The sequence below is a fragment of the Haliaeetus albicilla genome, chromosome 27 (assembly GCF_947461875.1).
Source record: "Haliaeetus albicilla chromosome 27, bHalAlb1.1, whole genome shotgun sequence".
Lineage (NCBI taxonomy): Eukaryota > Metazoa > Chordata > Aves > Accipitriformes > Accipitridae > Haliaeetus > Haliaeetus albicilla.
In genome coordinates this window covers 14,706,125-14,717,105 of record NC_091509.1, presented here as the reverse complement: position 1 = coordinate 14,717,105, position 10,981 = coordinate 14,706,125, and the positions used below count along the sequence as shown (strand labels likewise).

The 10,981-nt window shown below is 43.4% G+C and overlaps 1 protein-coding gene across 3 annotated transcripts; it reads left to right on the top strand.

Annotated features, from left to right (window-relative positions):
* The first annotated feature begins 2,124 nt into the window (after positions 1 to 2,124).
* On the top strand, positions 2,125 to 10,274 carry CNOT8 (CCR4-NOT transcription complex subunit 8). 3 transcript variants are annotated; one of them, XM_069772411.1, is made up of 7 exons: positions 2,125 to 2,229; positions 3,169 to 3,368; positions 5,025 to 5,218; positions 6,685 to 6,846; positions 7,663 to 7,807; positions 8,480 to 8,590; positions 8,916 to 10,274. In XM_069772411.1, exons 2-7 carry the CDS (start codon positions 3,252 to 3,254, stop codon positions 9,063 to 9,065), a joined length of 879 nt encoding a protein of 292 aa, XP_069628512.1. In that variant the 5' UTR covers positions 2,125 to 2,229; positions 3,169 to 3,251; the 3' UTR covers positions 9,066 to 10,274. The 3 variants fall into 3 exon arrangements, with proteins under 3 accessions (XP_069628512.1, XP_069628511.1, XP_069628513.1); XM_069772410.1 differs by lacking the exon at positions 2,125 to 2,229 and adding an exon at positions 2,251 to 2,379; XM_069772412.1 differs by lacking the exon at positions 2,125 to 2,229 and adding an exon at positions 2,556 to 2,683.
* The last annotated feature ends 707 nt before the right edge of the window (positions 10,275 to 10,981 follow it).

Sequence of the window (10,981 nt, the reverse complement as noted above, 5' to 3'; positions counted from 1 at the left end):
ACATGTTCAGCAATAGTTGCATCTTTTCTACTATTTGTGGTGCTGTTACTAAGCTCTAAAGAAAACGCGCAACGGTTTCAACAGGGCACGATCCAGGACATGCAGCTCAAGCTGACTAATGTGACAATGTTGAACTAAAGCCCTTTGTTCCACCTTATGATGTAGACAGTCTGCACACACAGACTGTTTTTTTACTCTGGTCTTAACGGAAGCATATAGAGGGTGTGAGGAGTCTTCAAGAATCTGCTCTGGAGTGCTGGACCTGGAAGAAAGCTTGGTAACTTCCAAATAGAAGAACTATGGGACTTCTAAAAAGAGCAGGGTGCCTTTTCCAGCTATTCTTCATCTTTATTAGCCATGATCAAAATTAGCCATGATTGAAAAAACAAATTCTGATCTCCTTAAGCAAAATATGTTTCCAGCTCAATTTATCACAAGGTATTATTTCCTGCAATATATTTTTTGAGTAGCAAGGCATACATATTTTTGGTGTCCTGAGAAGATTCATCCTCCCTTTTTCCCTGCCTTCAACATACCTTCAAGCACTGGGTTTCTGAACAAGAAAAATGATGTATTTATTTTACTCTGAACTCTTTAGGAAAAAAAATCTAACCTTTTATTTACAGAGTGCTGTAATCTAACCTGCTATATTTACCTGGTAACAATGTATGTTTTCTTGCATGAAATCCCAAACGCAGGTGAACATGGGAAAAAAAGGTGATTACTTTCTGCCAATCTAGCATATTGCATAATATATAAATTACGCAATACAAGAGACTGCAGAGCTGAGGAGGCAAAATGGTAACTATCTATCATCTATGAAGATAAACTTTGAATCAAAGTGACATTCAATAATGGGATGTCATAAGGCGCTGACAGCACCAAGGTCACTTGATAGAGAGCAGTACTTGGAAAACCCTCTTCTTTTCTAAAAGTTACATTTCTGCTGAGGTATGAACATTAAACCTGAGACGCTGAACTGTGTCTGAAGTGCACAAGATACCAAGATTTGTTTTTCCAGACACTTGTATCAAAATGATAGGCAAGTAGCTGAGATTCAGCGAGAGGAAAGACTCCCAAATGGTGGGCAGGTAACAATTCTGCAACGGTACCAGAACTGCAGTATTTTATAACAGATGCAACCCTGTCCAGCAGGCTGGCAGTCTAAAAGAAAGGAAATACCATCTAAGCTTAATTATTAGCAGACGAGCTCCCAAATACATTCAGAGTCTGCCGCCAGCACCTGCCAGCAAAGCAAGCGTTGGCAGCTATGCTACACAAGCAGCTACATTATGCTGCTTTACCGGATACAAGCTTCTGTTGCTAATGTAATTTAAATAGCCTTTCTGGAACAGGAGGAGTCAGCCTACAAGTTTGCAGGCATAGTAGGTACTTGAACAATGACTTCTAAGCTTCTGCAGGAAGAGGCAGAACTTCCTCAAGTCATGAGCTTGCTACGCAGCACAACATATGAGCAACATGTGCCAGGACAGCAGCAGTTTGCCGTCGCGGCCTGGAAAAACACACCCTCGTCCCGCTCGGCAACCCTGCGCGCCCACGGCTGGGCCGCGCAGCAAAGGCCCGTGGGTCTGCGGGGAGGCTCCCGCCTCGCAGCAGCCCAGGCCCGACGGAGGCCGCGGCCTAAGGGTCTCTGCCGTGACCCACTCCTCTCCCTTTGGTGAGCCAAGGGCGGCCACTAATTCTTTTGGGGACGCTCAGGCAGGGCCTGGCGCTGTCCCTGTCCCAGGGGACGTGGCCACGCCGGCATGCTGCCAGTCCACCGAGGCTATGGCCGCCCGGCCTCGAGTCCCCCCTTCCCTCAGGGACAGGAGGACACCTAACTCCCTTATGCCTCCCCCCGTCCGCGGACTTTGGACTCGCCCGCCTCGCCCAGAGCAGGGAGTGCGGGCGAGTCCATTAGCCGTCCCGGCGGGGGGGAAGCGGGGAGGAGAAAGACGACCCGTCACAAGGCCAACGGCTCTGCGCAGGCGCACTCCGGGCAGAACCCCGCGTGGCGTTCCCCCCGCCCCCTCCCTTTCCCCTCCCCTCCGCGGGAGCGAGCGCGCGGCCGCGGCACAGGCGCGCGCAGCAACCTACCCGCCGCGCGCCCTTGCGGCTTTGCCATATCTCTCGCGAGAGCATAAGCGCCAACCCGGAAGTCCCGCCCCTCCCGGAGGCCGTATCGCGCTTGCGCGGTAGGCGAGCGGCCCGGCCCCGGCTTCCGGGCAGGTAGCGTGGGGGGGGGGGGGGGGAGAGCAGGGAAGGCGATGGGGAGCGCCGGAGCAGACGAGTCGCGGGGGGGAGTGAGGGCTAGAGCGGCCGGGCGGTCCGGCTCCCGGAGCGCGAGCGGCGGGGCCCGGCCCGGCGGCGCGCGAGCAGGTGCGGGCGGGGCGGCCCCGGGCGCTCTGCGGGACCTCCCGGCTGAGGGGAAGGGGAAGAGGAAGGGGAAAGGGAAAAGGAAGGGGAAGGGGGGGTCACTCCCGCTTCACCGACCGGGATGAGCCGCCTCCGGGCGGCGGGGCCTTTTGTCGGCGGGCGGGGGGAGGGGGACGCCCCCCGCGGCGGGCCGGGCCGTGGCGGGTTGGGGTGAGTCCCGGCGGCGGCGGCGGGCAGGCCCAGGTCACGGCTGGAGACCCGGCTGCCGAGACGGGGGGTCGTTTTGCCCGTGTTCTGTCAGGAAACGGTAAACGAGCGGCGGTTTATCCCGGGGGTAGCAGCGCTGGGACTGCCGTTAGCATAGGCTGAAATACCTCACGTCGGTGTTTACCGAATTACGTCAGAGGAGCTCATCCCTATAAATGCAGTCTGTAGAGCGTGCCGTTGCTGTTCCTGAAAGCCGTCGCAATAGCTGAACATTAAACGTGGGGGTTCCCTGCTTGTATGTCTTATGCCTAAAGTTTCAGAGCTTATGCCAGGAGAAGGAGAGAGTGACTTTTTTCGTAGGTAACTGGGCTGCTAGTTGTGCTCGTAACCTGAACGGACGCTCTACGTTTTCGTCTCGTTCAGCATGTTTACAGGAAGTGATAAAAGCAAGAAAAACTTGGTGTAAACTTTAAATGGGCTATTTGAATCTGCAAATGGAAGCGTGACTGACTCCAACAGAGCATTCATTCCTACATGTAGATCTTTCTTCATATAAAGCATTATTTATTTATCTGTTTAATGCAGTGCACTGGTAAGATCACACAGCTTGCAATTCTACACCATCATCTGAATTCAACATCAGCTGTCTTCACTCTGGTCCCTGCAAGATGCCAGCAGCCCTTGCAGAGAACAGCCAGGTTATCTGTGAAGTATGGGCAAACAATCTGGAAGAAGAGATGAGGAAGATTCGAGAGATTGTTCTAAGTTACAGCTACATAGCAATGGTAAATATTTTATACTTGACCGAATTGCCTCAGTCAAGGGATTGTTTTGGGTAGGGGAATAAGGTGATTCTTGAGTGAGAAAGTATTTCCCCCTGTCCCTAGTCAAACTGAGCTAGAAGTTAAGTGGTGAAAAATCAGAAAGCAGTTCAGGAGAAGCTTTCCAGAATTTAATACAAGTAGTGTTGAGTATGGAATGAATGAGTGAAAGATGGGGAAGAGGGAGAGACTGCCTTAAAAACCTGAATTAATTTAATATTTAGCTATTCGTAATGTATTTGTTTGTGCAACAGAAAAATGAAACAGGCCAGATGTACAGCAGGGTTTAAATCTTTAGTCTTCCACCAGTGTATTTGTCCTTTGAATGTCTTTCTCCATTTGGTTATGGAAGATGCTATGGTCCTGCAGGACAAAAGACCTGCAGGTGACAACCAGTCAGCTGGGCTGCCTCCTGTTTAACGAGGTCAGATGTTGATTCTTAGGGAAGAAAAATACTCTGGCTGTAGGTGTAGGTATGACAATGTGTTCAGAAAGCTTTGTTTAAGATGACCAGAATCTCCCCCAGGTGGGAGGAATCTCTTCCTGCTCTTAAAAGTCTGTATGTGTTTGGCAGGAGGCAGTTAGTTACATAAATAACTGGTTTTGGTTATGATACTGTAAGTTATGCCAACTTTGCTTAGGAATGCTAAACTTCAAGATATGAAAGGTCCTTAATAAAAGCGTGGCATAAAAACACATGCCCCTGCAGAGTGTGTAGTATTTCAGTGTAGAGCGCAGCTGTGTAAGTGAATGTGATTTTTTTTTTTTTTTTTTTACATCAATGGGAAATGAGCTTTCTTGCTTCTGTTTGATCTCATTGGAAGTGTGCTTATGACCTGTTTTAGTGGCTATGCTGTAAGAGTGGACACAAAAAGATCCTGGGCAAGGGATAAATTTTGTCAGATACACAGCACTGGATTCTTCATGAAAGTTTTTGCATATGCCTTAGTCAGGAGAAGTTACATAACCTGATAGGAGAGTAAAAATAGTATGGAAGTTTGGGTTTCGGCAAAGATAGCACACAATCACTGGTCAAGTAAAATGTTCTTCACCTAATAAGACAGTTGCTCTGTTGTTAAGGTCTGTTTTGATTGGCAGTAGTTTTCGTTAATGTAGGCATTGGCTGTTCCTCAAAAACAGTGAAGGTTATCACTATCTGGACTATTGAATGAAGATGGTCAGAGTGCTAAATATAACTTGTATTTAGAAGATGAAAGAACACTGAATAAATTAAAAAGTCCATTCTAATATATTTAGGGAAAATGAGAGAGTTAGTCCTTTGCAAGAGGGAGATGTTTAGATTATACAGTAGGGCATATTGGATGACTTTATAACATTTTTGGTTTGGAATAAAAAATTGCAAGAAGAGATACATACCTGTAATAAATGAACGCATGCAATAGTTAACAAATTGTGTAGTGTTTTTTAGTGTCTGACTTGTAGCAGTTTAAAAGCTGTATGAATATGGAAAAGGAGAAAAAAAAAGTGATTTTTACAGAAGAATTCATAGAATGCAGTGGTGACACCTGCAAGTGTGGAACTGAATAGACTCCTGATAGAGTGATAATACTGACTCCTAATAGAGTAAGTGGTGAAGTAAGATTTTCCCTTCTCTCCTAGGACACAGAGTTTCCTGGAGTTGTTGTAAGGCCAATTGGTGAATTCCGCAGTTCCATAGACTATCAGTATCAGCTCCTTCGGTGTAATGTTGACCTTCTGAAAATTATCCAGCTGGGCCTGACTTTCACAAATGAGAAAGGAGAATATCCTTCCGGCATCAACACCTGGCAGTTTAACTTTAAATTCAACCTTACGTGAGTCTTGAGCTAGGGAATAATGCCTATTCTCTTCTGCTGAAGCGATGCTTTCCTTTGGCAAATGCAGGTGTCCATATGTTCATCATCTGAGCAATAAAAATTCAGATTTCTAACATAGATTATGTGGGAACCTATTTTGGCATGTCAGGAGTTTGCAATATTTCTGGAAGTCAAAGCCATGCTAAAATCCTATCCTTAATACCCTTGATAAATAGCCTATGCCAAATAATTTTATGTGCCTTAAACTTTTTTTCTGGAACAATGCTATAGTCTGAGACTTTATACAGTTTATGTATATAAATATACATATATAAAAATCCATCTCTTTCTGGTAAAAATAAATGGATGTGCTGTTTTTAGCAAAAAGGAAAATACCTCTTTACAGATCCATGCTAAAATATAAACTGGGATCTAAAAAAAAATTGATGTAATCATCAGACCTGTTCAGGAGAATGAAACTTGTTAAATGGAGTGTGGCAGTTGTTCTTGTCTCCTCCATGCTGCAATATCCTGGGCTACAATTGAAACAAGTTTCGTTATCCGTTTCATTATCCCTTTCCCTGTTATTGTAAAGACAAACTCAGCATAATTAACACTAGAGCTGCCTGGAAATAATGAGAGGGTTTATCTGGCAAAAACCACATTTATAGGAAATGAACCAGTATTTTTATGGAACTGTCATTGGAAAACATTCAAAAAATTCATAGCTAGTATGTGCAGATCATATAGTTCTTGAACCCCAAAGTTGCAATGTTTACTTCCATAAATTTGTGAGCCTCTTAAAAGTACTGAAATTAGAGTGAAGTGGTTTTCACAGTGTGATCACTTAATTTGACTCAATTTTCGAATTGGCATGAATTTTTCTCTGTGTGTTGTCATGTCCTTCCCTCCTCCCCACCCTCAAATGAAGCAAACTAGAAGTCAGGTTCCTGCTCAGCTCTCCACCAAACATATTGCTCATCGCTGTCTGCCTTCCTTAGCCAAGTATTATGCAATTTTGTTTACTCCCAGAGATGGAGCAGGAGATGATGATAAGGTGGTATATGGTGTGAAGTGACAAAGAAAAATGTAGACAGGAATGATGCTAAGGGCTTTAGAGTTGCGCGTCTTCCTGTTTGGGAGAACTCTTTTCACCGTGCTGTCTTCTGTGGTGCTTCTGTTCACCTAGCAGAAGTGGCATTTTTCAAAACATCGTTCAGTTCTGTGGAGGTGGAGTCTTTGGAATTTGCACTAGCAACAGTATTATTAACTAGTTACGATCGCAGAATAGCTTATTATGGCTGTAGGAGGCTGCAGCAGTGGTATTAAAACTAATGCAATTTGAATTTTTAGAGACACAAATGTGGAACCCAGAGATAGCCTACTGGTCACTCCAATTTTTTAAATACAGTGTGGGGAGAATTTTTCTAAAATGAGTCTTGACTTGGTAGCACCTTGAACACAAAGCTGCTTTTCTCCTTCAGGGAGGACATGTACTCTCAGGATTCCATAGACCTCCTTGCCAGCTCTGGGTTGCAGTTCCAGAAGCACGAAGAAGAGGGGATCGATACCCTGCATTTTGCCGAGTTGCTTATGACATCTGGGGTTGTCCTTAGTGACAGTGTGAAATGGCTGTCCTTCCACAGGTAGGTCTGAGATGGTCACTGATGTGAAGTGAGAAATCTCTTTTTGACTGAAATACTGCTGCTTTTGTCCAGGGAGATTGACGCAGATTTTAAGGAGAAGAATTGGCAGCTCTGCAGTTCTTAAAATAAGTTTCAAGATAGGAAGGCCAAGTTTAACAAGTAAGGACGCTTGGCACTTCATTTTGTTCTAGTCTGAATTTTGTGTATGCGTTGCTTGCAAATCCTTTTGCTGTTACAGTCTTCCTCTATGGAAGAAGTTATTACCAAGTTGGAATGTGATTTCTACACTTAGTAACTTGTGTGCATTGTAAAGTAAGGTTTTTGTTTCTTCTCCCTTACAATGCTGGTGGTGGTCTCAACTTCCACCTTGTGTTTATGCAGAGGGAGAAATCTGTGTAGTTAAGATGTCTTGTGGCATTTCAAGCAACTTTATTACAAAGGCTCAGGTCCTTGATACCTATCGTAGCAAGTGAAAGGACTTCAGGGAGGAGGTGGTGGCAACAGGGTTTCCTGCTTTTCCGTATTGCCCATAGCTACAGAAACTTGCAGCGTTGGGAAGGAGAGTATGTTCTTCCCAATGGCTTAGCTGTTCCGCAAGAGGTTAGTAGAAGCACCCAGGGAGCATTCAGAAATCCTACACTGACACAGATAATCAGGATGAATTCTGGCTCTGATCCAGAGGAATTTTATGAATGTCAGAAAATGTTAAGGTTTGAAAGCTACAGCACGTAAAACTCTTGTGAAAAATGAGGTATCGGTACTGACCGAGTATAGATGTTGTCTGCTTATCTGGCTTCTGTATGTTTTTGTTTTCAGTGGTTATGACTTTGGCTACATGGTGAAGCTGTTGACAGATTCCAGGTTACCAGAAGAGGAACATGAATTTTTCCATATCTTGAACCTTTTCTTCCCATCTATCTATGATGTAAAGTACTTAATGAAGAGTTGCAAAAACCTCAAGGTACTTGTACATCCCCAGCAAGCAAGTCATGGATGGGTATCAACGCTGTATGTGTACAGTAAGCCAGTTGACAGAACTGCTGCATATATGAAGTCTTAAAATTGGAACGTGTATAAAAGCTAGTAGTCACACATAAGCACCTATGACTTAGTTTGTATCTAATAGATTCTGTCTGCCCAGTTTTAGATTTATCAATATGTATATTATGTAGGGGACGTTCCCGTAGCCTTCCTGTTTGTGTGTCTGTGATTTCGGAGGTTAATTATAATGCAGCATGCCTATCCTCCCTATGCAAGGTGGAGTATTTCTTCCTACATGAACTACTACATGACTCGATTAATTGGTAGACACTCGGTGTTGAAAGTAATTTATCTACTGAATCACAGCCTTGTTTGAGGAAAGGGAGGGAAAGGTCCAGCATTTGTAACCTATGAATGTACCCACAGTCATCTCAAGTATCTGCAGCAGGGAAGCAAGTTACCTAAATTTGAGAAGAGTATGCATTCTTGAACAGTATTTACCACTGTGTTCACTCCCAGCTGGTGTGTGTGTACTGATGGAATCTGCATCAATTCATCATAGCCAGTGTTTGCCCTCATGTTTTGGAGAAGTGTGGCAATTTTGGTAAGAGATGGATCTTCCAAAATAAAATCTTCTGTGTTCTCATTGCAGGGTGGCCTTCAAGAAGTGGCAGATCAGCTGGATTTGCAGCGAATTGGACGACAACACCAGGCAGGATCGGACTCTCTTCTCACGGGAATGGCATTCTTCAGAATGAAAGAGGTACTGCAGTATTCTTTATGGTTCTTCTTTCTCCAATTCCTATCCACAAATGTGAACACGCACAATGTGTTTCTTGTTTTGTTTTGGGGTTTTTTTGAGCCTTGTGGCCATCACACTTCAAACTGTCAATAACAGAAGTTGTTGACACTGGCACAGGTTTCTGTTTAATCCTCTTTCATGTGCTTATTTTTATTCGCACGCTGCATCTTGGAAGTGGCCGACTTCAAATGAGCTGTTTAATTAGCATTGGGTGCTTTCTGATGTAGACGCACAATTAAACAATACCTGTTTCTCCCCCCCCCCCCTTTTTTTTTTTAATCTGCAGTTGTTTTTTGAGGATACAATTGATGATGCAAAGTATTGTGGGCGGCTGTATGGCCTTGGCACAGGAGTGGCTCAGAAACAAAATGAAGATGTGGACTCGGCCCAAGAGAAAATGAGCATTTTGGCTATTATCAACAACATGCAGCCCTGATAAGCGGTACCCCTCAGCAGAACATGGTTACCATATTGGCAGCTGCTGTCCTCAGCCATTTTCCCTAATAGTGTTTCAAACAAAAGGCATCTACAATATACAGCCTGCAGAAGGCCTGCAGTTTTGCTGAAGAGCTGCATCTTCATTTGAAACCCTAAAGAAGAGAGTTGACTGAATTCCTAATGCCAGCATTTGTGGTTTGCTATCTTTTTAATACCAAGGGCAAAAGACAGAATCTACTGTGTATACCTCTGGTTTTTTCCTCTTTATACTGTACAGAATCTGCAAGGAAGACTTAATGATAGAATATTCAGTAGAGCTAAGGGTCTGGAAATACAGTAAAAATGGACACAGACATGCACACAAATTTGCAAATTGTGCTTTATAAAGCTAATTTTAAAACTTCTGCATGTTGTGAGGGTGACTGCTTCACCTCATGTTTTGCTTATTTTATCTTTGTGTAGTCTGTGGAAATTGCTCCCTTTGATCACTGCAGAGGTTTGGGAATGGATGACATTAAAAATGATCCTTGCAGCTAAAAATATTCAGAGATTTGCTTTAACAACAGGGGGAATGGATATTACTGGAGCTGATTTGATCAGCTCTCCAGAGTTTCTAAGTCTGTATGGTACAGGTTTGACCTATACCGAGCCTCAGCTTAGTTCTTATGGGTATTAATAAACTGTTCTGGAAATACATTAAGAGGCATAAAAATTCAACTTTGGCAGGGGATTGGACCAATACTCTGACTTCAGTTTTCTTCAACTTAACCTACAGATTTTATTCTTCTTGCAACACAAGTAGTTCAGCAGATGGATAAGTATTTGTTCTTCTTCTCCCCCATGCTTCTTCAGCCCCTGATTTTACTACATGTTTAACAACAGACAAAACAGCTCCATTTCTCTTCATTATAAACATCTGAAAAGTAGTTAGAGGATGGAAGAACAACTTGGGATTCTGACTTTTTAAAAAATGAGCTATTCTGAAGTATCTTTTTTTTCCCCAACAGCTCTGTAATGACATTTCTTCAAGAAAAAAAAAACCCTTTTGGACATGGCAAACTTACTTAATTTTAAGACTTCTTTGTCTTTCATTTTAAACAAGCTTAAACAATCCATCATTAGGAGTTAAGGTTTAGAGCTGGTATTTAAAATGCTTGTAAATACTACTTGTTTTTAATTTTTGTAAAATAAATTTTTTTAAACCAGGCCTTGTTTTGGATTTTCCATCAAGCACTAAAATTCCCAGAGTCCAGGTTTTGCAGTCTGAATTTGAGTGATACATGTTCAAAGATGCTCAAGTTTCTTTCTTCTTTTACTATTTATGATGTGCTACTGGGGTGGTTCTTAGTAAAACCTGCTTTTAGGCTTATTGTACAGTAGCTGATGAATGTTGAGCTTAAGATCTCTTTGGGGGGGACTTGCATTCTCTTTCTGCTTGTCTGTCGGAACAGCTAGCAGTATTGTGGAGTATTCCTTCAGTGCAGCATAGCTGCTTAAAGTGACAAATTTGTTTTGCTTATCTGTCCTGTTAGGAAGTTTTCCTGCTCCATCTAAACTCTAGTGGTTCTTGCTGAAAGTGGAGGGCTGTTTGGTTAAGCACTAGCTCCCCCTCCTGGTTTTCCATTACTTTGTACAGAATTTAGCGAGTTCAAGAAGTTAGTGGCAACAGTTTAACAGATAACACATCTACAGAATGATCTTCTTTTAGTATAACCCCATGCTTTCACCTACTGCTCTTCAAGTTGTTCTGAGGCTTTACTCAGCTTGGAGCAGGAAACCCATCAGTATCAAGTCTGCATTTTGGCTGGAAGAATCTTGATGTAAGAAACCCATCCCTCCAACTGTTTTTCTTAAACAATAATCTTCATTGTACTTACAAACTTTCTAAATGCACGATCCCCCCATCAACTTTTC